Genomic DNA, 26,133 nt, shown 5'->3' on the forward strand with positions numbered 1-26,133 from the left:
GTGGCCGCCATCGGTAGACGCGCCGAGGAGGACGCGCGCGTGCACGGAGTGAAGTTCGGGAGAACCCGCTTCGTTTGGTGAGTGTTCGAGTGCGCGAGCGGGTGGAGAGAACCGAGAGGCGTCCCGCGACGGACCCGCGCGCGCGTGTTGGAGGAAGAGCCTGCCGTTTCTTCCGAGCCGCTCATCTTCGGCCTTCGGAATCTTGCGTGAATAAAGCGCGGGGACGATGGAGGCGGTGGCGGTGCTCGGGAGCATCCCCGGGGTGTTGAGGGCGCCCGCGGGTGTTAACCGACGTAGAAATCGCGGACGCGCGCGCGGAAGCGCGATCGTGACGCGCTCTGCGGCGCGACGACCCTCTTTAGGCCGCGGCGTCTCCCCGGAACCGGAGGCGCGGGAGTCGCGTCAGCATGCTGCCCCCCTCAACGGGTCCGTCCCCGGAGCTCCCCGCGCCGCCACCCCGGCGCCGAAATCGAACCTTCGCGAGGGTACCAAGACTAACGCGGTGCCCCTCGGCTTCATCGTCGCCGCGGGCGGGCCGTCATCCGTCGCAACGTCCGCGGTGGAGGCGCTCGCCAAGGCGAAGAAACTCGCCGAGGATGCCGCGCGGAGGGGCGTCCCCGGGCCGCGGGTCGTCGCTTCGACCGTCACGACGCTGCCCAAACCGAAGACGCTGGAGTCGGATCCGTCCCTTTTAAACCCCGCGAGGGCGCCGAACCTTTCCGACACCGCCGGGGCGACGCGATCCGTCGTGCTCGTCGACGGCGCGTCGCGCCTGTGGATCACCGAAGACGGCCGGGTCCAACTCCGCAGGTGGAAGAAGGCCAAGACCCCGGGCGGCATGCCAACGGAGGACCTCGTGTCCACCGCCCACGTGCAACTCCCCAAGGAGTGCGTGGGCGTCCCGGGAGCGTTCACGCGCACCGTCCGCGACGACGACGGCAACGCGATCGGCGCCGAGGTTCGCTGGGGCGTGGTGGCGAGATTGAGGGTCGAGTCGGCGACGTCGCGATGCTTCGGCCATTCACGCGTGGACGATTGGAGCGCCAAGCTCGCGGAGGGTTTCGTGGCCGAGTTTAGCGTCAACGCGGAGGCGTGCGTCGAGCCCGAGCACGCGATGGCGGAGTTCAAGGTTGACGTGGACGTCGCCGGGGACTGGTTCGGGGGCGGGCACCTGATGAAGCAGCACTGGCCCCTGAATTTAGGGTGCTGGGAGGTTGGCCCGCACTACCCGTTCGATAACGGACCGAACGGGATCAACACCCTGGTCGCCACGCACTGGGTCACCAGCCGCGGGTTGGCGGTGCTCGCGGACCCGGACACGCCCTACCTCCACGTGGGTCTCAACGCCCCCAAGCCCAAGGGGGCGTGGGACTCGTTGGTGTCCAACAGAAGTTTCGGCGTCGGCATCCAGAACGCGACGCGGCTTATTTTACCCATGAAGCAGGGCGAGCGTCAGGGCGACGGCGTGTTGCGCCTCCAGGCCCGCGCGGGTTTCCACAAGGGCCGCGGCGCGTTCTCCATGGACCACCCGATGATTGGTTGGGAGGCTAAGAGTTCCGCGGTTGTCGGGTCGGTTGACGAGGGCCTGGACCGCGATTACGAAGACGAGAGCCAGTGGCTCTCCATGCGCGTGGGGTTGCTCGCGCTGGACAACGTGAAGCACGCGACGGAGGCGTGCTTGCAAACCCTGAAGAAACCCAGCGGCGCGCCGCCGAGCGAGGTCATCAGAGCCCCGATCTGGACCACGTGGGCGAGGTACAAGCAAAACGTGGACCAGAGAAAGACGCTCACCTTTGCGCGCGAGATTCTCGAGAACAAGCTCCCCCGCTCGGTGATGGAGATCGACGACAAGTGGCAGAGCGGCTACGGCGAGCTGGACTTCGACCCGTACAAGTTCCCGGACCCCAAGGGCATGGTTGACGAGCTGCACGCCATGGGGTTCAAGGTTACGCTGTGGGTGATGCCGTTCATAGAGGAGGACACCGACGCGTACAGGGAGGGCAAGCCGCTGGGGTACTTTGTCGAGTCCGACCACCTCCACCACCCGTTCGACGCCATCGTCAACGGTCTCAAGCCCGGATTCTTTAAGTGGTGGAACGCGCCGCCGGTCGTGGCGCTGGACGTCACCAACCCCGCCGCGGTTGAGTGGTTCGTGAACCGGCTCGAGTCCCTTCGCTCGCGATACGGCGTCGACGGGTACAAGTTTGACGCCGGCGAGCCCTGCTTTCTGCCGCGGCACTTCGAGACGCACAAGCCCCTGACGCACCCGAGCGAGTACACGCGATGCTGGGTTCAGAACGTCGCCGCGAGGTTCGAGCTCGCGGAGGTTCGCACCGGGCACCACACCACCGGCACAAGCCTGCTGACCCGCATGGGCGACAGGTTCAGCGACTGGGGCACCGGCAACGGCCTTCGCAGCATCATCCCCACCTTGCTCACGAGCGGCATCACCGGGTACCCGTTCTGCCTCCCGGACATGATCGGGGGTAACGCGTACTTTGGTAAGTTCCCCGACAGGGAGCTGCTGGTGCGATGGGCGCAGGCCAACGCGTTGATGCCCGCGCTGCAGTTTTCGTTGGCTCCGTGGGACGTGGGCTCGGAAGCCGCGGATCTCACCAGGAGGTCTCTGGAGATTCGAGAGAAGGTTGTCGAGAAGCTGGTGCACCTCACGGAGGCGGCGGCGCACTCGCTCGAGCCCATGTGCAGGCCCATGTGGTGGCTCGCCCCCGAGGACGAGGAGACGTACAGGATCCAGGACCAATTCGCGGTGGGCGACGACGTCATCGTCGCGCCCATCGTCGAGAAGGGCAAGACTATGCGAGACGTGTACCTCACCGAGGGGCTGTGGGTGGAGGCGAGCGACCCGACGGGTAAGGTGTTCGTGGGCGGACAGTGGACCAGGGATTTCCTGGCGCCCCTCGAGAAGCTCCCGTGCTTCATGAGGGTGGCCATCGGCGAGGAGGAGTACTGCGACGTGGGCGACATGTGGGAGGACCCGCCGGCGTCGAATTCAGAGCAGTGACGGAGCAGTCTGGTGTTGTTCAACATTATTCAGTGCCTGTAATTCTCAATATGATTCTTTAACATCGTCGAACGCGTCGAGGACCCCTAAGATTAGCAGCAAAACAACACGCTCTCTCGAACCCCGCCGTGATTCCCTCTTCCCAGCCCGGCTCAGTACTGCACCTCGGTGGGCCCGTGACCGGCGGCGAACCCGAAGCCCTGCTGCTGGTCGGCGTACCCCTGCTGCTGATCGTACCCCATCTTAGCCGCGGCGTCCGCGTCGTAGCCGTATCCCGGCTGAACGTTCTCCATATCCTCGCCCATCATCGCCCCGCCCGCCTCGCCCTCCATCCCGCTCGCGGTGGGAATGGACGGGGTGTCGAACTCGCACGGGAACCGGGTGACCCGCGGTTTCTCCTCCAGGATGTTCCTGACAACCTTGTCGATCTGGACCGTCGCGGGGGGGTTCTCGCGGAGCTCCTCGAACTGGTCGTGGTAGTCGTTGTTGACGTAGTATCCCACGCGGATGAACTCCACGTCGTTGTAGCTGCACGTTAAAAGCAGCACGGTCACGCCGAGGATGTCGCTCTGGGGGATGCGGCTGACGTCTGGCGGATCCGCCTGGAACACGAATTTGTACGAACCCACGGCGACGGGGCCGACGAGGACGGTGTCCAGGACCTGGTCGTGCGCGTCGCTCTCGGCGCTGCCGACGTACGTCAGCTTCCACTCGAGGTCTGCGGCGTCGTTTGGGGGTTGGGGATCGGGAGACGTGAGCGAAACGCGCGGGAAGGTTCGGTTGGCACCCGATCTTGGCACCCCGTCTTGGTTTTCTTTTCAAAGCCTTCGGGGATCTGGGTCGGGGTTCAAAGGTTCGGTGGGCTCGCGTACCGTTCGCCAAGGGCTGGAGGCACTCGTACTGGATCTCGAACTGGAGTGGGGTCATGAACATCTGGGGGTTGTTCTGCGGGGGGAACGCGGGGGTGGGGAACGGGTAGGGTCAGCGCGTGTGCCTCCTGCGCGGGCTTTGTAACAAGCCCGATTGTGGTCCGTCCTCGCGCGATGAAGCCCGCGGCGAGGGCGACGGAAGCCGAGCGAGGACGGGCGCGCGCGGATACTCACCAACACTTGAACCTGCGTCACGTTGATGGCGCTCATCTTTCGCTCTTCTGCTCGGATACGCCCGCTATGTGTCGATCTAGGTGAGTTTCAAAGTCGTCCACACGGGAGGTGCCCGATGCGTGATGCGACGCGCCGCTGCTGCTCGCGCGCGTGGGTGGGTGCGCCGTTCGACGTGCGCTCGCGACTCCGCCTCGGAGGTCACGCGTGTGTGCCTCGGCTCTGTGAGTCGACGGAAGAAGACCCGGTCGCCGCGGGGGGAACGGGAATTCAAAAATAGGGCGCGTCCAACGGCGCGCTCGTAGACTGAGACGACCAACGCGTCGCTCGTGACCTAGAAGCACACGGCGAGGCGCCAATTCAAAATTTCGGAGGCGTCGGTGGGACTCGAGGTCGTCCGCCTATGTCTTTGGAGGGCTGGCTGGGGAAAATAATTCAAACGGATGCGAACTGATCACATGCGCAAAATGTGTGCGAAATTCCCAATTGACAAAATTGTCGCACAATTCCAAACCGCGCGTCGTGCAAAGTTTTTGACGAGTTCTCAGTTGGCGTCGTCCTTTTCCGCTGCTCCGCCAAACGCCGACTTGAGCGCGACTTTTGCTCGCAGCGCCGACCGCTGCTCCTCCAACAGGATCTTCCCGAGCCTCAACCTGTCCATCAGGCCGTGCTGCGCGCTCATCGCCACGTTCCTGCAGCTCACCAGTCTCGCGTAGTCCGCCTCCGTGCTCGCCGGCGCCACCTGCAGGCACGCGAAGCTCAGCCGTTCCGCGAGTTGAAGCTCCGAGTGCTTCACGCGCTCCTCCACCGCGTCTCGCAGCCAGTCGCGTTCGGACATGGAGCACGGCATCTCGAGCATGTCCAGCGTGACGTACGGGCCCTCGATCCACGCCATCGCGCGCTTCAGGTTGCCCACCTCGCCGTGCCCCCACTCCACCTCGTTCGCCGCCTCGCTCAAGTCCCAGAGCTTCTCGTCGCCGTCGCCGTCGAGGAGCTTGTCCACCAGCGCGACGCAGTCGTTGACGGCGTCGTCGATGAAATCCGCGAGGGCTTCCACCTCGTCGAGCTCCGTTTTGCTTGGTTTGTACGTCGCGCTGCCGTCGTCCTGCATGACGGGTATCGGGACGAACGTGCCCACGAGGTACCCTCGCTGCGACTTCTCCTCGAGCTCCCGCAGAGTCATCCTCGACTCGCCGATTATCGTCACCTTGGCGCCAACCTCCTCGCGCTGGACCTCCTCGACGCGGACGAGGGTGGCGACCTGGTTCACCCGCAGGCCACCGTCGTCCGCCTCGCCCTGCGCGGGGGGCAGGAAGGTGACGTGCGCGAACAGCCCGCCGGTCTCGTTCGTCACCTCGTCGAGCAGCGCGAGGAACCTCGCCTCGTACAGGTGGAGCACCTGCGCGCTGCCCGGGAGTAAGACCTCCTCCGCGGGGAAGAGCATGGCGGGCAGCTTCTTGGGCACCAGCGGAACCTCCTCGTACTGCTTGAGCGTGCCGGTGTAGTCTCGCTGCTCGGGCTCGAGGTCGCTGTTGTCCGCGGGGGGCTTGGGAGCGTCGCCGGCGGAGCGCCTATCCATTCGTATGCCTATCCGAGGGCGGCGCCACCCGCCGGAGCCTCCCCACGCCCGAGGGCCGACCCGACGGGCCGGGTGCGCGGGGGTCACGCGCGGGACCAGCGGGATGGACGCGGTCGCGGTCATCATCTCGCGGTGTCCGGCAGGAGCGGCCTCGAGGGGGAGTGACGTCGTCCGCCCGCGTCCATCTTGAGCTATTCAATAATCAGTCTGGTTATTTTTCTCGGGTGCTGCGAAGCGTCATCAGCCCATACGAAGTCCGCGCGTGGTCGGAATGGCGGCGCCGACGGCGGCATCCGTCGCGCCTCTGGTGAACACCGCCCCGCGTCTCCTCGCTCGTCGCGGGGCGATCGCGCGGCCCGTCGCTCGCGGTCACGCGGTCCGCGCGAGCGTCGTCGGCGCCGGGGGAGAAAACGCGTCGGGACAGTTGGAATCCACGACGCGTCGAGGAACGCCGCTCCCGCTCCCTTCCCACTTCGACCTGGACACCGCCGTCCTCCTCGGCGGATTCGCGTTCGAGTCGTACTCCACCCCGGAGGGCGGCGTCGTCGATGCCGACGTCAACGGGTGCAGCACCGCGTACCTCTCCGACTTCGTCCGCGAGGTGTACTCGGGGGTCCTGGAGGTGACGATGGTGCGAGGGGAGAACCTCCCGCGGGGCGATAAGCTCGGCCTCAGCGACCCGTACTGCGTCGTCTCAGTCGGCGGTGGGGGATCCAGCGCGAGGACAAAGACCAAGCGGTTCACGCTGGACCCCAAGTGGGACGACGAGGCTCCGATGCGACTGCTCGTCAGGCGGCCGTCAGACAAAAAGGCGGGGCTTCATTCACAGACGTTGACTGTTCGAGTCCTCGACGAGGACGCGGGCAAATCCGACGACCTCCTCGGCGTCGCCAGGCTGCCACTCGCGGACCTCATCGACGGCAGCCTGGTCAAGATCCCGCTCACGGGCGAGATCGGGCTGGCGCGGGAGGAGGAGGTCACCGCAGAGCTGACGTCGGAGGGGGGCGGAATCGGCGGCGGGAAGATCGTCGCCAGGTTACGCTTCGTTCCCTTCAATCCGAGGGCCGATGAGGTGGTCGGGGAGGGGCTTCGACGCGCCGCGCGGATCATGGAGCGTAAGGGCGAGCGCGACGGGTCGGACTCGATGAAGCTGGCGGCCAAGGCGGCCGGGGCGGTCGCCGGCGGGCTCGCCTTTGTCACGACGGAGTTATCGCGGGGCGAGCGAGAGGGCGGGCTGTGGGCGGTGCGCCCCGACGGCGAGTGGGCCACGCTCGCGACGGAGAAACGTCTGAGGGTGCGGGGTAAGGATGCGTCGCCTCACGATTTCGAGAAGGTTTGCTTCGTCGAGTCCGTCAGGACGGACACGCAGGCGGCGGTGTGGCGGTGCGTCGCGGACAGAACGGTGGTAGTCTCATTCCGGGGAACGGAGATGTCGAAACCCTTGGACGTCCTGACCGACGTCAACCTCGCTCCCGCGGCGTTCTCGCCGGAGAGGGTGGAGGTGGAAGGGGAGGACGAGCCGAGGGTGCACGGGGGTTTCCTGGCGGCGTACGATAGCGTCAAGCGAAGGATCCTCGGAGCGGTGGACGACGTCGTCGGCGCCGGTTCCGGTTCCGGAAAAGTGGACTCGGCGGACGAAGGGGAGCGCGCGCTTCGATCGAACGGGGGGAACGACGACAGGTGGCACGTGTTCGTGACCGGTCACAGCCTGGGCGGCGCGCTGTGCACGCTGCTCGCGGCGGACCTCGGCGCGAGCGTCAAGAGCGGGTCGAGAAATTTCACCGTCACCGCGATCAACTTCGGGTCACCGCGCGTGGGAAACCGCGCGTTCGTGGCGATGTACAACGACCTGGTGCCCGACAGCGTTCGCGTGGTGAACGGCGACGACCTCGTGCCCACGCTTCCGGCGCTGCTCGGATACAGACACGTCGATCACGGCGTTCGCATCGACACGGACGGGGGACTGGCCGGGTGCTCGGACACGTTTTTGGCCGCCGCCGAAGACGAGGACGTTCAGAGTCGGAGCGTGACGGGAGATCTATCGGAGACGCGCGAGGACGACGGCGGCGGGTGGGCGGGGCGCGCGGCACTCGCGGCGGCGATGCGCGGGGACGTCACCGCGGCGGCGGAGAGCGTGAGGTTGGAGATTCAGACCAAGGGCGCGGGCAAGATTGTCGAACTCGCCGAGTTGCTCGGCGTGGGTACTTTCCTCGGGGTGGACGAGGAGACCGCGGCGGACGCGGCGAACGCGCTCGCGACGCTGGTGAGCGCCTCGGCGGTGGGGGACCACTTCGAGGATAAGTACTACGCCGCGCTCCGGGACGCGGCGGGGAGGCGGACGTGACGCGGCGTCGACGGGTTCGGGGCGTTTTTTTGCTCATGCCTGATGACGCGTTTCTCCCGCCCGGCTCTGTCGATTTAATAAAACTGACTCTCACGACGCTAATAAGTTAACTCGCGACTCGTCACTTGTATTTCGACTTGGCCTCGGGCGAGAGGAACCCCTGGAGGAAGGTGGACGCCTTCACCTCCACCTCCTGCTTCTTCGGCGCCTTCTTCGGCGTCTTTTGCGGCGAGTTGGCGAAGATCTCCGCGTCGTCCTCGTCATCCGGGTCCGGCATGGTCAGCTGCGCGCAGAAGGCGCACATGTTCACGCCGGTGTAGAGCCTGGATGCGGTCATGTTGCTATCCGTGAGCTTCTCCTGCGCGCCCTTCACCCCCCACTTCACCTTGAGTGTCAGCACGGTCTTGAGCGACGACATCCCGGTGAGATTCTCCTCGGCGAACCACAGCCCGCACAGCGGGCAGGGCTTCTTCCTCGTGCCCACGGTGCCGATCTCGAGGATGTTCGTGGGCCACGGCCCGGGATCCTCGTTCTTCTCTCCCAGTTTCAAAATTTTGGACGGCATGGCGAACCCGACCCAGCCTTTAGCCTTCAAAGACCCGTCCCGCACGCGCGAGAGCCAAAACCTCCTCTTTCCGAGAAGAGCCCCAAATTTGGGATTCTGAGCCGAAACCGAGCAAGCCCACGCCGAGAGGCGGGTTTAGACGGCGATCCGAGACGAGAGCTCGATCGATACCTCCTCGGAGACGTTCGGGACCGCGTTTGATGCGATCGTAAGCTTCCGGCTGCGTGGCCAGAGCTACTGCCCCGCTCGCCCAATTGGAGCCCTGATAAAACTGGCGCGGAAAGCCCAGTCACGCTCATTCCGCGGCTCTCCTCGCTTTGGAAACACACCGCCCTTCGGTGCCGAGGACTGCACGGAGGGCGCGGTTGCCCTGGATTTTTCGGGAGAGAGAAGTGGGGTGATCCAAAATTGGTCGCGATGTCTAGCACATGCGCGTGTGCGCAGGAGGGCTCCAGGGAGTGGGTGCGTGTCCCGACCTTCCCGCGCGCGAACCCTCATCCCCTCGCCGCGTCGGCAGTATTCTCAAGATCTTTCGAGTAGGGATGCTGACTCCCCGACTTCCCCGCGTCCTCTTCCACCGTCCCGCGCAGATTCGGCTGTGGTTCAAGGACTGCATCAATAACCCGTCCGCGGAGGTGGGCTTCTACCTGGGCCTCGCGTCCATCGGCTGCTGGCTCGTCGCGCAGTTTCCCCAGCTCGTCCGGAACTTCAGGCGAAAATCCGCGGACGGTCTTAGCCCGTGGTTCTTGGCCGAGTGGCTCATGGGAGACACCCTCAATCTCCTCGGGTGCCTCATGACCGGCGATCAGCTCCCTTCGCAGACGTACACCGCGGTGTACTTCATAGCCGTGGATATGGCCATGATATTCCAGTTCGTCTACTACACCTTGCTCAGCGCAGACGCGGTGAGCCTCATCACCGCGGACATGAGGGACCCGGACGTAGCGTACTCTGTGAGAGTGGACGACACAGCTGGCACCCACGGACGCGGAGACGGAGGCGAAGGAGGTGTTCGCGGCGGTACAGGGCGCGATGCACCGTCGCCCCAAGGAGGCGCGGACAGGGCGACGTCGCCGCCGCCGACGGGACCCGGGGAGTGGTACTCGCGGCGGACGCAAGCATCGCAAGGATCGTCATCATCGCGAGGCGCTTCCATGCCGACGGGGGGAACCGGGGGAATCGCGGGGAGGCGGAGGCGTCGCGAGGCGCGCGCCGCCGTGGGTCTCGCGGCGGCGACGGGCGTCGCGGCGGTCGTGGCCGTCGCTTTGGCGGTCGCGCTCGGGCTCACGACGGCGTCGCGAACGGGCGGGGTGAACCTTCAACCCCCGGCGGTGTCGGCGGAGGGAATCGGAATTGGCGGGGGAACACAGGCGTACTCGTACTCGTCGGTGCGTAACAACAACAACGACGACGACGACGACAATAATCACGGACGGAGGCCCCACAAGGACGGGCTGCCCATCTGCGGGGCGTCCGCTAACCCCGAGTGGGAGGTTGTCATCGGTCGGGCGGTTGGATACGCGTCGTCGGTGTTTTACCTCGGGAGCCGGCTGTCGCAGATTTACAAGAACCACAGCCGGCGGAGCTGCGAGGGTCTGGCGATGAGCATGTTCTTCACCGCCGCGTGCGCGAACATCGCGTACGGGCTGGCGATCTTGTTGAGAGGCGGCGGTAACCCGACCTACCTGATCAACTCGATACCGTGGCTGCTCGGGTCGCTCGGGACGGTGGCGCTGGACACGACCATCCTGGCGCAGTCCAGGTACTACACGAAGCGCGCGCAGAGGATGAGGAGGACGGTGGGCGCGACTGATGGTGACGGAGACGTGCCGGAGGGCGAGGGCGAGCTGGATAGGCCTCTCCTTCGGGTCGACTGATGCCGTTTATTCTGCGCTAGTCGATATTTTTACCTTACAATTTTTTCTAGCTAAACGTCCGATTCCCCTGCGCAGTCAAAAGCGAGTCGGCGTCAGTCGGCGGAGAGGGGATGGGGCGGAAAACGACGGGAAGCAACGGTCGGGGTGGACGCTCAGAATGAGTAGGAGGTTGTGTTGTCTCGTTCAAGACACTTTTCAGTGTTCAGTGCCATTTGAGTTTCAAATGGTTTCTCTTCACCGCGTCCAAAAAAAAACCAGGGAGAGTAAACTCGTCCGTCCGTCGCGGGCACTCACCAAACGTGCGTCACTTGGTCTCCTTTCTGTGCACCGCGATGAGCTGCGGACAGTTATCGCGGTTCACCACCGAGTGGTTCGTCGCCGTGAACTCCCGCGGGTCCAGCGAAGACACCAGCTCCATCACCGCCTCCACCTCCTCCCAGCCGCCCTCGTGCCCCGTGTACCCGACCACGGTGAGAACGCCCCCGGGACGGAGGACCCTCACCCCGGACGCCACCGCGCTCACCGTCGTCGTCCGCCGCGTGCGAACTTCCTTGTCCGCCGTGGGACCCGGCAGGTAACCCAGGTTGAAGCACACGACGCCCACCGCATCCGTCTCCATCCCCGCATCGTCGTCGTCGTCGTCAAACGCGTTCACCCCCGGAACCCTCACGTGTTCCTCCATTCGCTCGTGGCTCTTCAGCACGAGGTCCACGCGCGACGCCTGATCCGGGGTGAGCATCTCGCGTACCCTGGCGCGCGTGCTCGTCAGCGCGTCCTCCTGAACGTCGAACGCGACGACTCTGCCGGGCTTGGACGCGTCACCGGCCGGTGACGCGTCGAGGTCGGCGAGGATGCGAGCGAGCGCGACGGTGTCCCAACCGTTTCCCATGGTGGCGTCGACGACGGTGTCGCCGGGACGCATGACCGCGCGCCACAGCGTGTGCGCCATGTCAGTCGTGCGGCTGTTGGTCACGATGACATCCTCGAAGTGCACGCGGGTCGAGGTCGCGGTCTCGGCGGCGGCGGTGGCCCCCATCGACGCGTGGCGCAGCGCGCGGGTCGCCGGGCCGATCGTGCGCGCCCGGCGCGATGAGAAGGTAGAGCAGGTCGCGTTCCTCGAGGATGCGATGCGCGCGGCGGCGAGAGATGATCCCGCGCGCGCAAGGGCGCACGCGTCGTGCATCGGGACAGTGTCGCCCCCGGAACTCGCTGCTCCGCTGCTGCTGTGCAGGTCGAAAATTTGGGAGCGGGAAAAAGCAAATAAAGGTCGTTTACACCAAATAGCCGTTGCGATGAGGGCTATGGGTATTTGCACTCAAATCGCACGAGTGGTTCTCAGCCATTCACGCCGATCTCTCCTCTGACAAATAGCGCACCTTGTCGACGTCACGCTGCGAGGCGGGGTCACTGAAAGCGGCGCCGACGGGGATTGGATCGACGCGCGCGTTGTTCTCGGCGCGTTAGCACACGCGTACACGAGTGTTGGAATCTCGACGGCGGCGATCGGGCGTTGTTGAAGGGCACCGGCTGGCCAGTGCAGAGGCGGGGAGCTTATCTTGGGATTTCTCTCAATTTCGTTCGACCTTAGCGCTTCAAAAGGTCGCAGGCACATCTCGGTGTTGGGGAGGAGAGCGCGGATGATGCTCAGCGCCGCCCGCTCGTTCAGCGCTCTCGCGCTGCGCAGGGCGAGGTTTCCCACGCAGGTGACCCGCTACGCGCCGGGGCAGCTCGCCCCGCTCGCGCGCCGCGCCGTCGCGTCCCCGCTCTGCGCCGCCTCCGAGGCTGCCGCGAAGGGCGCCGCGACCCCCGCGGGGGGCGACCAGAAGGCGCCCTACCCGCCCCTCAAGGTGACCGCTCCCGGCCGCGTCGTCGCCCTCGGCGACGTCCACGGCGACATCGGCCAGGCCAGGCGCGCGCTCACCATCGCGGGCGTCCTCGGCGACGGCGGCGACGCCGTGAATCCCGAGTGGACCGGCGGCAACACCGTCGTGGTCCAGGTGGGCGACGTGCTCGATCGCGGCGACGACGAGATCGCCATCCTCATCCTGCTTCAGAAGCTCCACAAGCAGGCGGAGGCGCAGGGCGGCGCGGTGTACATCCTCAACGGTAACCACGAGGTGCTCAACGTCTCCGGGGACTTCCGCTACGTCACCCAGGGTGCGTTTCAGGAATCCGCGAGGTTCGGCGAGCACCTCGTGAACCTCTTTGGGAGCGCGTTTAAGGAGGCGTTCGGCGGCGGCGAGGAGGACCCGCGGAAGAGGCAGGTCAAGGCCAGGGTCGGACTGTTCTCCCCCGGCGGCCCGCTGGCGCAGCAGCTCGCGATGAATAGCACCGTTCTCATCGTCAACGACACCGTGTTTGCGCACGGCGGGCTCATGCCGCGGCACGTCGAGTTTGGCCTGGAGCGTCTCAACAACGCGGTGGCGGATTGGATGAGGGGTGCGGAGATCGTCTCGGAGGAGGATCGCACCGCGCTTGGTATGGCCATCGGAAGCGTGAAGGACAGCGTGGTGTGGAACCGAACGTTCGGGACGGAGAACTTCGTCACGGACAGCGACAGGGACAGGGCGTGCGAGGTGCTGGGTAACACGCTGGACGCGATATCCGAAAAATACGGCGCCGCGAAGAGGCTGGTGGTCGGTCACACCCCGCAGCTCGGGGGTTGCAACGGGGAGTGCGACGGACGGATCTGGAGGATCGATGTCGGGATGTCGTTCGGCGTGGTGGGGGCGGATCCGGAGGTTATCGAGATTGACGGGGACGAGGTGCGGGTGCTCAACTCGCGAGTCCCCGCCAAGCAGGCGTCCAAACTCTGAGCCCGAGAGCCGCCCGAGGGTTTAGAGCCCGACGCGAACGACGATTCTTTCCTAGCGTGTAGACCTCGATCGATTTCGGATTGTAAACGTCACCGGTACGAGTCGCCGAGCGAAACGAAACGCGCCCTCGTCGTCCGCGCCCTCCCTCACCCGAGCCTCACTCGTCGCCCTTCTTCTCGGAGCCCTTCTTCTCGGAGCCCTTCTTCTCGCCGTCCGACTCGGAATCGTACAGGAAGCTCGGCACGAGCGGCTTGGCCGGCGACGGCCCGAGGACGTTCCCGCCCACGTCGTTCGGTAGGACGTCCCTGAGATTCGGTGTATCGCTGTCGCTGTCGCTGTCGATGCCCCGCTTGATGACGCGGCGGCGCGCGCGGCGGCTCGCGCCGGCTTCCTCCTCCTCCTCCTCCTCGTCGTCCTCGTCGTCGTCAGAATCTCGCGCCCTCCTTCGGAGCTGCTTGCGCTTCGGCGACGACGCCTCGGCAGCCTCCGCGGGCGGCTCGGGTCCCTCCTCGGCCGCCTCTTCCTCATCCTCCGGCTCGGGTGTCGGTTCCTTCTTCTTCCTCCTCCGCTTCGCGGCCACCTCCTTGAGCTTCTTCCGCGCCTTTCCCTTCTGCCTTTCCGCCCCGAGCGCCGACGACTCGCGCCGCGTCGCGCCGACGACGGCGATACCGTCGTCGTCGTCGTCGCTGGATTCGTCAAAGTACCCCGCGCCCACCTCCTTCCGCGCGTCGTCGAACGCGTCCGCGTCCTTCTCCCTCTGAGACTGGATCGCCTCCTCGTCGTCATCCGAGTCGGCGGCGGCGGGCGCGCCCTTCGACTTGCCGACGCCGCCGCCGACGCCGAGCTGCGCCTTTTTCCCGTGCTTCGCCTCGTTCCACTCCTCCTCTTCGTCATCGTCGGGGAACACCACGTCCTCGCCCTCGTCGTCGTCGTCCTGGTCCTGGTCCTGGTCCTGGTCCGGGAAGAAGACGTCCTCCTCGGTGAAATCTTCCGGCGCGTCGACACCCTCGCCGCCGAGCTCGATCCTCTCGCGCTCGTTGAGCTCCCTGATGCACGCGCGCGCTTCCCTGGTCTTGCAGAGGACCTTCACCCTGTTCATGACCCACTCGTGGGGCTTGTACGGGTACATCTTGCGCGTCCACTCGCGGTACAGGCCCATGAGCCTCTGAAAGTCGCCAAACTCGTGCCCCGGGCCCTTGGCGATCTGGTTGAACTTCTCGGGGATCACGCCGTGGAGGTACGCGAGGCCGTTGGGCCCGAGGAGGTGATCGACGACGGTGAACTTGGGCGGGCGGTTACTCTTCTTCTTGCCGGTGGCGCCGCCCGCGGCGGCGGACCCGCCCGCGGCGCCCTCGGGATTCGCGTCGCCGTCCGCGGCGGTCCCAGCGCTCGCGTCCCTGGGCTGCTGGGGTATCCACTCCTCCCTCGGCGCGGTGCAGTCCCTGCTCCAGTGGCCCGTCTTGCCGCACTTGTAGCACGCGCCCTTGGGCAGGTTACCCCGGTTAGCCTGAGTACCGGCCGCGGGCTGGGATGACATCCTCGATGCGTGTCGCGAGTCCGATCGGGGCGTGTCGTTGTGAGTTTGAGAGGGGTTGACAAAACTTTGAACCCGCAGCGGGGCTGACTGGGGCATTTTTCACGTCCGGTCCGCGAGGTCAGCGAAATTTCAGTCCGCGAGGTCCGCGAGGAAATGAAGCAATGAAGGATAACTCGACCGCCGATATTGGCCAATCAGATGGCCGAGAGATTTCCACGTCTGTGGCTCCACTGACGAGTTTTCAACCCTCGATGGGAAACTTTGGGCGCAATCGGCTAACCCATCGCGCACCCGCGACCGGTCTCCATTCTGACACACGCGTTAGCAACACACGAAGATGTTCGCCATGTCCACCCTCGTCGGCACCCCCGTGGTCGCCCCCGTCAAGGCCGTCCGCGCCGTGCGCTCCACCCGCGTGGTCGCCGCCGGCACCAAGACCGTCTCCAAGCCCAAGGCCAAGGTGTGTTTTTTCCCCTGTCTTCTTCTCCACTTGGCAATTGTTTTCCGTGGAGGGCGCCCGCGGCGTGGCGCGCGGTGTCGCCTCGGATCGCGTCGGGTTCGGCCGAAGGATCGCGCGAACCGATGGTTACGTCATATCGTGGGTTTGCACGATCGCCGCGTCCCGCGATCGCGCGCGTGATCCGCGCAAACGCGCGCGGGCCGCGCCGCAGGAATCGTCCCTCCGAGAGGGGACAGTTGTCGTCACCCGCCTGACTCGAGAACTCGGGGTTACGCGGGTGTCGATCGAGGATAAAATTTTCCGTCGAAGCCGCGCATCGGCGCCGCGCGATCTCCGCACGATCGATATCGAACAGCCTCTCCCGCCACCCGAACTCCGATGAATCCCACGAACGTCGCGCCCTGACCTTTTACGTCCCAACCCATCCGTCCCATCAGGCCGGTGCCAAGAAGTCCTTCGGCGAGTGGCTCCTCGACAAGGCGTGCCGTGACTCCTCCGTCATTGGCGCGGGCTACGAGGACGACCTCAAGTCCGGTAAGTACAAGAAGGGCGGCAAGAAGTAAGCGATCAGAGTAGTCGTTTATTGAGTGCCCGTGCGATGCTTCATAGGCGGCGGGCCGGCCAGAGATGCGAGTTAGCATAGCCAAAACCCGTAAGCCGGATGGCTCGTTGTCAATGGAAACAGATTTTTATCGAGCAGCTGCACCACGTGGTGGTCGCCGCCTCTCCAACCTCTCAGCGCGCTCGTGTTTTCCGAAAATGCATGGTATATCAATCAGGATACATCATTCTACGCGAGGTAATGTACATCACAGTCTCCAAGCAGAGCATGTCTTTCTCATTCGTTCACCCGCCAGAACGTGATCTTTGTTTCTCTGCTGCCTCTCCTGGTTTTTGATTCCGGCTTCACCAATCGCGTGTTAATACACACACGCGAGGATCCGCCGGATCCGGTGCATAAAGAATGGATTTCGCGGCGCCCACGGCTGCTGTTCGAAGAACGGCTGTGGGCGCGACGTCGAAGATGGGTGGTTTCTCGTCCCGCGACCTCCGGACTACCGCTTCCCCGCGGCGAGGGCCTCCTCAATCCCGCCGCTCCCGCCGCCGACACCGAAGGCGCTCGTGGGCGATATGCCCCTGGTTTCCCGCCTCATCGGCAGTCTGCCTCCCATCCCCCGCCCGCTGCCGACGCTGTGCTTCGGGAGGGAGTTCAGAAGATCGCCAAAGTTGTCGAGCGGCGACCCGAGCTCCAGCGATCCAACTGCGTGGATGTCGTCGTCGCCGAGGCCGAGCGAGCCAACCTGGAAGTCGTGATCCTTCATGGAGCCGAACACCCCGCCGCCGTTCCCGAGCGAGTTCTCCATCTTGCCGTGCACGCCTCCGCGACCGCTGCCCCCGGCGTGGTCCGGGCTCGTGCCCATCAGCAGTGGCGACGAGCCCATCGGGAACACGCCGCCATTCTCCGGGGTGGACGACAGGTAGTCGTGGCCAAAGACGCTGCCAAACGAACCCGCGACGCCGAAGGACGTTCCGAGGAAGGGATTCGAGGGGGCGCGTTCGCGCTTGGAGTTGTGTAGCCTCGGAATCTCGCCCGGGTGCATCCCCTCGCCGGGGTGCATGCCGCTCGGGTTGGCGTGCGAGTTGAGCCCGAGCCTTATGTACCCGCCGTCGCCGCCGGTGGCTTGGCCCGCCATGGCGAGGTTTTGCTGCGCCAGCGCGAGGTTCGCGTTGACGAGCGCGGAGAGGTCGTTGGGCGCGGTGCTACCGAGAGAGCTGTTGTTTGTGTGGTAACCCGCGGACCCGCGCTGGGGCCCGGACGGTCCGCCCAAGCCGCCGAGCGAGTACCCGGGGAGGCCGGTGTTGAGGCCGGCGCCGCCGATGGACGGCATCTCGCCGACGGCTCTCGCCTGCTTCTTCGTCGCGTGCGGGGGACGGCCGGGGCCGCCGCGTCCGGCACCCCGCCCGCCGCCGCCGGGTGGGGGTCCGTCCTCGCCGCCTTTCCCGCGTCCGCGCGCGGCGGGCGGATCCGGGAGGACAAACGGCGGGGGCACCTCGCCGGGCGCCAGCTGGAAGTTGGTCCGAGCGTTGGGGCCTCGGATGTGACGCGCGGCGGCGTCGTACGCCCTCGCCGCCTCCTCCGCGGTGTCGAAGGTTCCGAGCCACAGGCGGGCGCCCCTGTTGGGGTCCCTGATCTCCGCCGCCCAGCTGGTGATTGAGTAGGAGGGAAGGGAAAGGGTGAGTTTTGAGAGACTGGAGATATTTATTTTTTCGCCACGCTGGAAACCCGGTGCGGGAAGGAGGGGGGGGGGTGTCCAGATCCCGGGCGGGGCGCGTACCTCCCCCACGGTCGTTGGCGCACGCCTCTGTATATCGAGGAGCACGTCTTCTTCGTTTTCGACACCTTGGGCTGTCGCGATGGGTGGACGGAGGGAGCGCGGGTGAGCGAGCGAGGCGGTCTCGGAGGGCGGAGAGCCGTGCTGTTTCCCTGGGTTCGCAACTCGACAAAATAACAAATGGAGCATTCGACAGCGATGAATGCCGCGAGGAGCGCCGAGTTCGCCGCCCCGCGAGATGCGCGAACGAATCGCGCGGGGTTCAGCAGGCGGGGGGATGCGGGTATCGGTTCACAAATCGGGAGACGCGCGAAAATCAAGGGAAAAATCGCTCGCGCACTCACGTCGTCCTCGTCGTCGTCGTCATCGTCTACGTCACTTGTGGGCTCGACCGCAGATTTCTTGCTCGCCGGGTCGGTCTTGTCGTGAGCTGCTGGCGCCATGGTCGACGCTACTTTTTCGGGTTTGTTGAACGCGAAGGTCGGCGATACACCCTGTGGGTGCTTTCAGATCGATTTAAGGGCCGTAAACTGGCAGACGCCACCGCGACGCCACGGTCTCCGGCACCAGTGATCCGCACGGGATTATCCCGTACGCTTTTTTGCCAAGAAAAAGCGCCCGGGCAGAGAGGTCTTTCGAGGGAAAGTTCCCCTTTTTTCTCAGGAACGACGGGTTATTTATCTCTCGGTCCCGAAGCTGTGTTGATGAAAAGCGGGGTCGGGGAGATTTTGGTTCGGGAGGTCGTTAACTTCGCGAAGCTCGGTTTTTTCCCACGCGCGGTTGGGATGGCGCAATGCAGATTCGCTCTTCTCCGAGTGCCTTTTCAGAATGCAGCCAGCCTCGGAATCAAGCTTGTGGACCCAATTCGTTCGGGGACCTTTTCGCACGTTTTCGCACTGAGATTATTTAATTTTTTGGCGCGAGCGAGGTTAACAAATAATAGAAGAGGAATTTGAATCACACTTTCACTGATATCAGGATGCATTTTCTTATTATTCCAATTAATCATGGGACGTGGACTAAAAGCCCCGTGTGACCGCGCGATGTTACTTTGGACGCGTCTGTGGAAAAGGAGCAACATTCATAAGAACCACCGCCACTCGCGATCGGCGCCCTCTTCGGCAGATCCGAGGTGTGGAGACGCGCCATTGATGCTTGTCGAGGAACGCAAGAAGTGCTACGAGGTGAGCGTCGTTCCGTTCCGTCCAACGATCGAGAGTGGCCCATCGCTCCAGCCTCCGATTGTCCTCCCCTGTCGTTCGTTTGTTTAGGGTTGCCCACGCCGCTGACCTCGTCGCCTCGCCCGACGCGCAGGCTCGTGACGCTTACTTCGCTTGCTTGGACAACAACGGCGCCAGACGCACCGTACGATCCCTCCGCAAGGCGTACGAGAGGGCCTGCCCCGCGTCCTGGGTGAAGCACTTCGACGCGAAGCGCGACGAGGAGATCAAGCTCCGCAAGTTGCTGGAGACCCGCGAGACGAAGCACGGGGGCAAGGAGGAGTGAACGGAGCCATGGGCAGGGACAGCAGCAGGGATAGGAGCAGGGACTGGGACCGAGGTCGGGGCAGGCGATCGCGGTCGCGGTCGCGGTCGAGGAGCCCGCGCAGGGACAGGCGCGACTCCCGCGAACCCCCACCCCCCAGGAGGCTGGACGAATTCGGACGGGAGATCCGAGGAGCAGACCGGCGCAGCGGGTACGAACGCGGGTACGAACGCGGAAGTCACGGGGACGAACGCGGAAGTCACGGGGGGTCTTCTCGAAAGGAGGCGGAGGAGTTCCTCGGCGGTCTCGACGACGGGGACGGGGCGTGGGACCGCGACGAGCGGGAGCCGCCGAGGAAAAAGAGCAAAACCGCCACCGCGCCGCCGCCGCCCCCGCCCCCCGCCGCCGCCGCCGCGCCCGGAGCGGTCGCGGCCGACGACGCCGGGATCGACCCGGAGGAGGCGGAGATGATGGCGCTCATGGGCTTCGGCGGGTTTAGCAGCACGCAGGGGAAGCAGGTGGACGATCCCAATTCCAACGCCAGCGCGGTGCACAAGAAGACGACGAGGAGGGCGAGGCAGTACATGAACCGACCGGGGGGATTCAACAGGCCGCTGCCGGACGAGCGCACCGGGGTCAAGTCGAATAAGATCTAGCAATTCGTAATACGTCGTCACGTTCAAATTTTACTCTAGTCCTCCAGGTACTTGGCGAGGTCCGCGTAGCTGTTGTCGACGCCGATGAGCTTGGTCTCCGGTTTGTCCGTCCTCGAGAGTATAGTCGCGATGTCCACGGCCACGCCGTTCTTGATACCCTCGGGATCTTTCAGAAACTTCGACATGTCCACCGTTTCCTTCCGTTTGCTCCCCGGCGGACACTTCCCGCACGCCCTCACGCAGTACCCGTCAGTCTTTCCGTTCCCAATCATGTACTTTGGATTTTTCTCGCATTCGCCCGTGCTCGCCCATCCCTCGCACTGCTCGTTCACGTCGTCGCACACCCCCTCCGGGAACTTAAAAGAGTTCGCGGTGTCGAAGGACTTGAGGTGCATCCACTTCGTCGCGCTCCACTTCGTCCCCTTGATCACCGGGCACCCGCCGTGAAGGCTCAGCTCGTCTACGTTGCTGTCGATGTCGAGCGACCAGAACAGCAGCGCGTCTCCTTTTCTCGCCTTGACCGCCACCCCGCGCTGTGCGCATTCGCTCCATTTCGGGTCCCCCTTGTGCGGCTTGTCCACGCTCCGCGGGAACACAGTCTCACCACCCTCCTCTACGTCGCTGAGGTACATCAGCACGGTCGCCATCCTCTGTCCGCCTTTGCTCTCCTCGGTGTTGAACTTATCGCTGAACGCGTCGAGGTGCGGCTCGTACTTTTGGCCAACCTCGTACCTCAGCACCTGTATGCCCTCGCCGTTCTCCCAGGGCACGTTGGTCCACTCCGCTATGCGCCGCTCGATATCCTCGATGATGTCGTCCTCGTGCCTGTCGAAGAACATGCCGTCGGACGTTCGGATGTTGCTCGGCACCGACTGCCCCGTCTTGTTGTCCACGACTGTGGACTTCTCGAGCTTGGGCTTGGCGCGCTCCTTGATGTAGTCGCACTCCGCCTGCCTCAGGAATCCGCGGTAGAGGTACGCCTTGGGCTTCTCGGAGAGCTTGACGATGCGCGACCTGTCGGTGTGGATGCTGCCCACCACCGGCAGGCCGCCGGTGTCCGCGCCGGAACCTTCGCCCGCGCGATCGCCTCCTCGAAGCCTCGATCCGCTCCCCGCGTCGGTCCCGACCCGCGCCACCTCGCCTTGCCATCCGGGCAGGCGCTCCTCCTCGAACCCGAGCGACGATGTCGCGAGACTGAGCAGCACGAGCGATACGAGCGCGAACGCGGGGGTCCTGGTGGCCATGGCGCGCGCGCCGCGATTGGGCCGCGGCCTACCAGAATGTCGACACTGGCTGACGAAGTTCGATTTCACGGCAGCAGGCGAGGCAAGCGCGCGAGAGCCAAATTCGGCAGCACCGGCGCGGCACGCACTGCGCGGTAGACGCCATGGATTACTACGAGGAACTCGGGATCAACCGAGCGGCGACGGATATCGACATCAACAAAGCGTGAGTGTCCCCCCCCGCCTCGCTCGCCTTACCCCCCGCGCGTCCCCCTTCGCGACGCCCCGGCCCAATTGATTCCCAAAACGTACCCTCGCTGACCCCCACCTCCGTCCTCCCCCTCTCCGCGACGCAGGTACCGCAAGCTCGCTCTGACGTACCACCCGGATAAGGACGACTCGGAGGATGCTGCGATGATCTTCGAGCGCATAGCCGAGGCTTACGACGTCCTGTCCAACCGCAAGCTGAAGGCCACCTTCGACCTGCTCGGGGAGATCGGGCTCAAGGACGGCGTGCCCGACGGGAGGGGCGGCAGGAAGGGGGGCATCTACACGTTCGAAACCTCACCGATGGCCATCTTCAAGCGGTTCTTCGGCACGGATAATCCGTACGAAGCGCTCATGGTCATCCAGGACGCGTTCGAAAAGATGGGCGGCTCGGGGAAGCCCGAGCTCGGCGCGCAGAGGACCTACGACCTCCCCGTCACCCTGGAGGAGATCTTCCACGGCGCGCACAAGGCGGTGACGCACACGCGGAAGGTTCAGAGGGAGTTAAACGGGTCGATCGAGAGCGAGGACAGGACGCTGACGGTGGCCGTCCCGCCCGGGTGCAAGAACGGCCGACGGTTCGTGTTCGAGAGGGAGGGCAACTCCAAACCCGGCGTCGAGCCCGGAGCCGTCGTCTTTGTACTCGAGACGGCTCGGCACGCGTCGTTCACGCGCTCGGGAGACGACCTGGTGTACGTGGCGAAGCTGAGCGTGGTGGACGCGCTGTGCGGCACGACGCTTAAGATCCAGACGCTGGATAAGAGGACGCTGGCGATCCCGGTCGTGGAGTGCGTGGATGCCAACTCGCAGAAGATTGTGGGCGGCGAGGGGATGCCGCGCGCCGACGGATCCGGTCGCGGCGACCTCATCATCATCTTCGAGATCGTCATGCCCAACAAGCTGACGCCCGCGCAGAAGAGCCTCGTTCGCGCGGGGTTCTTCTACCCGGGTAAGCAGCCGTCCCCGGAGCAGCACGCGGCGAGCGTCGCCTTCCTCAACGCCGCCAACCACGGCTCGAAGGGTTGGACCATCGGCTTTGCCGGACAGTAACTTTTAGAGGACTGTATGTAAACACGTGAAGATTAGTCGACGACGCGAAAACGCTCATGAATGAATGCGTCGAAAGAATGCTTGCGCTACGTCGCTACGCGTCTGACCATCTCCGTGTGTGCCCCCGCGACGTCGTTCAGGCCTTGGCCTTCTTGTTCGTCGTGTCCGCCAGTGGCGACAGTTTCTCCCTGGACGCCACCCTCTTCAGCGTCGCCGGGTACCTGGGTAAGCCGACGTCGATCCTCGGGATGCCCCGCGCGTTGAACCACTGCGACCCGTACCATATGAGCAGCTGGTGGTTCTTGCGCACGTCGTCCATGACCACAAACTCCCGCCCCACCAGCCCGCCGCGTTTTCCCGTCTTGTCCGTCGGGTCCTTCTCGTGCGTGGCGCCGAAGAACCGGTCGGTGGATCTCATGTTCATCCTCTCGTTTGGCCCGGGGTTGTTCATGAACTGCATCTGGCTCCCCTCCTTGTGCGTGGTCGGGTCGATGACCCCGCCGTTGGTGCGGAAGGACATGGCGTAGTCGCCGCCCTCCTTATTTTCGGTGTCCCTCCACCGCTTGCGCGTGCCCCAGAAGACCGTCTTGTATCCCTTGGGAATGTCGAAGTTTGCGACGAGGCACAGGCCCGCGAGGGGATGGGGCACCTTGCGGAAGGCGCCGTCGCCCTTCTCCCTGTGTCCCCTGCAGAAAGGGAGCGCGCAGTCGGGATCCTTACGTTTGCTGCACGGACGTCCGGTCTTGCTGTGCAGGGATGTTTCGGGGAGGGCGTGCGGGTCAGCGGAGCGTCGATGCAGGCGTCGTCGCGGTATTCAAAAAGACCTCAGGGGTTCCGGCAGGGAAAAGCCACGACGGGCGACTCACGTCGAGGCGATGCAGAATTCCTCGGGCAGCGCGTTCTGCCTGCCGCCTAGCCGCATCTTCTTGCACGGGTGCTTGGCCGGATCCTCGGGGGGCTGTAGGGCGGTCGCCATCGCGTCAGCGTCCTCCGCGCTCTGCGCTCTGGCGGATCGATTAACCGCCTGCGGGAACGGGTATTTCCACGGGTTGGCTCGAGTAGCGCCCCTCAGCAATAATCACAGGTGGGGGCGGCGCTCGGCAGCGGGCGAACATGTGGCGCGCGAGGCGGGAGGCGATCGCGTTGGCGGCGAGGTGCGCGCAACTAGCGCGGGAGCGCGGGGTATCGTCGTCGTCCTCGTCACACGCGCGATGGAGCTTCGGGAAGAAGAGCGGCAAGCATCGACGAGGGCCCCCGACGACGAGCGCGATGGGCGGCGGTTCGCGCACCGCGTTGCAGTTTGAGGAGGAGGCGCACCGGCTCGCGTCGGGCGACGGCGTCGTCTTCTTCAAGGACAAGATCACGCAGATCACGCAGGGTGCGGTCGACGTCTCCCTGCCGGGCAGGGACGACGCCTACTACAACGCCCCGGGCGACTACGCGGGCGTCGCCATCCGATCCTCGCTCCGTTGGCCGATGCCGATGGACGATCTCGCCAAGCTCAACCCGAAGCTGGCGCTCGCCATGGGCCAGTCCAGGCAGCAGGTGGCCAACGCGAACAGAGGACGCGAAGCCTTGAACCCCATGGGCAACCCCAACACGAAAAGGCTGTCCGCTGACGACGCACCGCCCGCGACGGACCCGCGGGTGATGGACGGCGACGAGCTGGCCATCGTCAAGATGCTGGAGGAGGACAGGCTCGAGGCGATGCGGAAGGAGGCGTTCGCGCTCGTGGAGGGCCGCGAGCGACGCCGTCGTGAGACCGAACGCGACAACGCCCCGAAGCCCGAACGCCGCGAACGGACGGTGGGCGCGCGGGAGAAGGCGTCACAGCTGGCGGCGGAACGCGCGCGCGTCGACCGAAAGCTCGAAGCGCTGGAGCGCAAGAAGAAGGAGCTTCGACTGGCGGAGGAGTGGGAGTCGCACAAGGCGGCGGGGGAAGCGCACAAGATTCTCCCAAAGCCGGGTTCCGCCCCGGGCGCCACTCCAGCCGTGTACGAGCACCTCAAGCGGCACATGCTCGACAGGAGCAACGAGAAACTCGCGGCGACGCAGACCAACGCGGCTCTGACGGAAACGGCGCTCGCGAGGCTCAGCATGGCGGACCTGCGCCGCGCGTGTCAGATCGTGGGCCTCCCCACCGTCGGCCAGAAGAAGACGCTGACGCAGATGCTTCACGCGCACTTCAAGCAGGCGGAGCATCACTTCGCGAGGGCCTTCATCGAGGCGCAAAAAGAGTTGGACAAGGACGTTCGGCGATTGAAGCGTCAGGCTCGCTCGCACGCGAGGGCCGCGGCGGCGGAGGAGCGGGCGGAACGCGCGGCGGTCGAACGCGCGACGCGGGCGCGGGCGCCGACCGCGGGTGCCGTGCGGCGGCGGGGCCGGCCGCCCAAGCCGGAGCTGGAGGAAGAGAGGGCGCGTAAGGCTGCGAAGGCGGCGGCGGAGGCGGAGTCGCTGGGCCTCGCGCTCGGAACTCTCGAGTACGCCGCCGCCGACGACGACGACGAGGAGAATGAGGAGGAGGACGAGGACGAGGAGGGTGCCGAAGGTGCCGAGGAGTTGACGGACGCGCGCGATGCTCCGGCTTCGAGCGCGGGTGAACCGACGACGGAGAATGAGGGGGACGACGACGACGCGCGTCCGAACCCGAGCACGGGTCGCATGAACTACGTCGAGGCGTTCGACCCGGAGGAGCTGGTGCGAATACTGCTCAAGGCTAAGGGCGCCGACGTGGTGGTCATCCCGGTCAAAGAGAAGTGCAACTGGACCGATCACTTCGTCGTGGGTACCGCCAAGTCCCCGCGGCACATACGCATGCTCGCGGGCGCGGTGCTGCACGCGGTGAAGAAGCGCACCAGGTTCATCGTCGGCAACAAGCTGCAGCCCGCCATCGAGGGCGCGGACGCCGGCGACGGGGAGACCCCGGGCGACGACCACTGGATGCTCGTGGACTGCGGGTCGTGCGTCGTGCACGTCTTTTCGCCGGAGGCGAGGCGACGGTTCGACCTGGAGGGGTTGTGGGCGCCCGGCGTCCCGCTGGAGCGACGCAACGCGGAGGGTGGGGCACTCACCATCGACACAATCACCGCCGACGTTGACGACGACGACGACGACGACGAGGACATCGAGATTGACCTGGACGACATGCCCGGCACGCTGGACGATTACGAGGATGCGTACCTGGAGCCACCGTCGTGGGAGAGGAGCATCACGGACGAGGAACAGGAGAGGGTGAGGCGGCGAGGCGCCTCGAGGAGGAACTCCGGGTTCGGCGCCGCCGGCGTGAATTTGGACTGACAGTTCTCACATAAAGTTAGACGATGTTTTAGGAACGGAGCAAAGTCGGTTGAAAAGGGCGCGGCGTATCTGTCCGAGGAAGCCGGGGTATCCACCACGCGCGCACTTACGCGCGCGCCATGACGCTGCGCATCTTCAAGTTGGGATTTTTCCTCGTCGCCGCGCGCGCCGCTGGGGGATCGCCGGTGCGTCTCGCCCCCCCCGCTCCCACCGCTCGTCTCTCCCCGCGCTCTCACCTTCTCACCTCGCGCCTTCACTCAGGACCGAAGGGGCGCGAGGGGCGGTCGCATCGTGCTGCACGCCGCCACGATCGAAGTACCGAGCGGCTTCGAGTATCCCCCGCGCGCCCCCGTCGCCCCCCGCGCCCCCCGCGGCGAACGAGGAACCCGACGCCGGCTGCTCCGTTCCACCCTCGCCGCCGCCTCAGCCGCGGGCGAGGTGACCGTCGCGCCGCCGCCGTGGTGGCGCGGCTCGCGCGACGCGAGGATCTACCTCATCCACCTCCCAAACGCCGACGCGCGC

The 26,133-nt window shown here is 65.3% G+C and overlaps 15 protein-coding genes across 15 annotated transcripts; 7 read left to right on the forward strand and 8 right to left on the reverse strand.

Annotated features, from left to right (window-relative positions):
* Nucleotides 1–226: 226 nt before the first annotated feature.
* MICPUN_62504 (hydrolase family 31 protein) lies at nt 227–3,022 on the forward strand (the record flags this gene model as incomplete). The annotated part of the gene is made up of 1 exon (XM_002504869.1): nt 227–3,022. The coding sequence occupies one exon, from the start codon at nt 227–229 to the stop codon at nt 3,020–3,022; it is 2,796 nt and encodes a 931-aa protein (XP_002504915.1).
* Nucleotides 3,023–3,064: 42 nt separating this feature from the next.
* MICPUN_62505 (nucleosome assembly factor) lies at nt 3,065–4,161 on the reverse strand (the record flags this gene model as incomplete). The annotated part of the gene is made up of 3 exons (XM_002505175.1): nt 3,065–3,740; nt 3,895–3,967; nt 4,126–4,161. 3 exons carry the CDS (start codon nt 4,159–4,161, stop codon nt 3,175–3,177), a joined length of 675 nt encoding a protein of 224 aa, XP_002505221.1. The 3' UTR covers nt 3,065–3,174.
* A 421-nt stretch (nt 4,162–4,582) lies between these two features.
* On the reverse strand, nt 4,583–5,851 carry MICPUN_62506 (predicted protein). The gene has a single exon (XM_002505176.1). It carries the CDS (start codon nt 5,825–5,827, stop codon nt 4,667–4,669), a length of 1,161 nt encoding a protein of 386 aa, XP_002505222.1. The 5' UTR covers nt 5,828–5,851; the 3' UTR covers nt 4,583–4,666.
* A 121-nt stretch (nt 5,852–5,972) lies between these two features.
* MICPUN_62507 (predicted protein) lies at nt 5,973–8,045 on the forward strand (the record flags this gene model as incomplete). The annotated part of the gene is made up of 1 exon (XM_002504870.1): nt 5,973–8,045. One exon carries the CDS (start codon nt 5,973–5,975, stop codon nt 8,043–8,045), a length of 2,073 nt encoding a protein of 690 aa, XP_002504916.1.
* A 56-nt stretch (nt 8,046–8,101) lies between these two features.
* MICPUN_62508 (predicted protein) lies at nt 8,102–8,682 on the reverse strand. The gene has a single exon (XM_002505177.1). The coding sequence runs from the start codon at nt 8,608–8,610 to the stop codon at nt 8,167–8,169; it is 444 nt and encodes a 147-aa protein (XP_002505223.1). The 5' UTR covers nt 8,611–8,682; the 3' UTR covers nt 8,102–8,166.
* A 345-nt stretch (nt 8,683–9,027) lies between these two features.
* On the forward strand, nt 9,028–10,539 carry MICPUN_62509 (predicted protein; the record flags this gene model as incomplete). Its single annotated transcript, XM_002504871.1, has 2 exons — nt 9,028–9,072; nt 9,201–10,539. The coding sequence occupies 2 exons, from the start codon at nt 9,028–9,030 to the stop codon at nt 10,485–10,487; spliced, it is 1,332 nt and encodes a 443-aa protein (XP_002504917.1). The 3' UTR covers nt 10,488–10,539.
* Nucleotides 10,540–10,791: 252 nt separating this feature from the next.
* MICPUN_86638 (predicted protein) lies at nt 10,792–11,523 on the reverse strand (the record flags this gene model as incomplete). Its single annotated transcript, XM_002505178.1, has 2 exons — nt 10,792–11,100; nt 11,152–11,523. The coding sequence occupies 2 exons, from the start codon at nt 11,521–11,523 to the stop codon at nt 10,792–10,794; spliced, it is 681 nt and encodes a 226-aa protein (XP_002505224.1).
* Nucleotides 11,524–12,124: 601 nt separating this feature from the next.
* Nucleotides 12,125–13,303, forward strand: MICPUN_62511 (predicted protein; the record flags this gene model as incomplete). The annotated part of the gene is made up of 1 exon (XM_002504872.1): nt 12,125–13,303. One exon carries the CDS (start codon nt 12,125–12,127, stop codon nt 13,301–13,303), a length of 1,179 nt encoding a protein of 392 aa, XP_002504918.1.
* A 157-nt stretch (nt 13,304–13,460) lies between these two features.
* On the reverse strand, nt 13,461–14,936 carry MICPUN_62512 (predicted protein; the record flags this gene model as incomplete). Its single annotated transcript, XM_002505179.1, has 1 exon — nt 13,461–14,936. The coding sequence occupies one exon, from the start codon at nt 14,934–14,936 to the stop codon at nt 13,461–13,463; it is 1,476 nt and encodes a 491-aa protein (XP_002505225.1).
* A 223-nt stretch (nt 14,937–15,159) lies between these two features.
* On the forward strand, nt 15,160–15,996 carry MICPUN_62513 (predicted protein). The gene is made up of 2 exons (XM_002504873.1): nt 15,160–15,300; nt 15,738–15,996. Exons 1-2 carry the CDS (start codon nt 15,187–15,189, stop codon nt 15,861–15,863), a joined length of 240 nt encoding a protein of 79 aa, XP_002504919.1. The 5' UTR covers nt 15,160–15,186; the 3' UTR covers nt 15,864–15,996.
* A 57-nt stretch (nt 15,997–16,053) lies between these two features.
* MICPUN_62515 (erf-like protein) lies at nt 16,054–18,076 on the reverse strand (the record flags this gene model as incomplete). The annotated part of the gene is made up of 2 exons (XM_002505180.1): nt 16,054–17,505; nt 17,637–18,076. 2 exons carry the CDS (start codon nt 18,074–18,076, stop codon nt 16,356–16,358), a joined length of 1,590 nt encoding a protein of 529 aa, XP_002505226.1. The 3' UTR covers nt 16,054–16,355.
* Nucleotides 18,077–19,992: 1,916 nt separating this feature from the next.
* MICPUN_70761 (predicted protein) lies at nt 19,993–20,793 on the reverse strand (the record flags this gene model as incomplete). The annotated part of the gene is made up of 1 exon (XM_002505181.1): nt 19,993–20,793. A coding segment is annotated over one exon (801 nt), but the record flags the coding sequence as incomplete, so codon positions are not given.
* A 368-nt stretch (nt 20,794–21,161) lies between these two features.
* On the forward strand, nt 21,162–22,355 carry RSP16 (radial spoke protein 16; the record flags this gene model as incomplete). Its single annotated transcript, XM_002504874.1, has 2 exons — nt 21,162–21,223; nt 21,354–22,355. The coding sequence occupies 2 exons, from the start codon at nt 21,162–21,164 to the stop codon at nt 22,312–22,314; spliced, it is 1,023 nt and encodes a 340-aa protein (XP_002504920.1). The 3' UTR covers nt 22,315–22,355.
* Nucleotides 22,356–22,450: 95 nt separating this feature from the next.
* MICPUN_62519 (predicted protein) lies at nt 22,451–23,290 on the reverse strand (the record flags this gene model as incomplete). Its single annotated transcript, XM_002505182.1, has 2 exons — nt 22,451–23,060; nt 23,181–23,290. 2 exons carry the CDS (start codon nt 23,288–23,290, stop codon nt 22,451–22,453), a joined length of 720 nt encoding a protein of 239 aa, XP_002505228.1.
* A 137-nt stretch (nt 23,291–23,427) lies between these two features.
* Nucleotides 23,428–25,611, forward strand: MICPUN_103082 (predicted protein; the record flags this gene model as incomplete). The annotated part of the gene is made up of 1 exon (XM_002504875.1): nt 23,428–25,611. One exon carries the CDS (start codon nt 23,428–23,430, stop codon nt 25,609–25,611), a length of 2,184 nt encoding a protein of 727 aa, XP_002504921.1.
* Nucleotides 25,612–26,133: the final 522 nt, after the last annotated feature.

Source organism: Micromonas commoda, chromosome 11, assembly GCF_000090985.2.
Source record: "Micromonas commoda chromosome 11, complete sequence".
NCBI classification, from domain to species: Eukaryota; Viridiplantae; Chlorophyta; class Mamiellophyceae; order Mamiellales; family Mamiellaceae; genus Micromonas; species Micromonas commoda.

Coding starts and splice junctions, on each gene's coding strand:
- MICPUN_62506 (XM_002505176.1), bottom strand. CDS start 5,827: ATGATGACCGCGACCGCGTCCATCCCGCTGGTCCCGCGCGTGACCCCC.
- MICPUN_62508 (XM_002505177.1), bottom strand. CDS start 8,610: ATGCCGTCCAAAATTTTGAAACTGGGAGAGAAGAACGAGGATCCCGGG.
- MICPUN_62513 (XM_002504873.1), top strand. CDS start 15,187: ATGTCCACCCTCGTCGGCACCCCCGTGGTCGCCCCCGTCAAGGCCGTC. Junction 15,301..15,737: donor TCTCCAAGCCCAAGGCCAAG/GTGTGTTTTTTC, acceptor CCGTCCCATCAG/GCCGGTGCCAAGAAGTCCTT.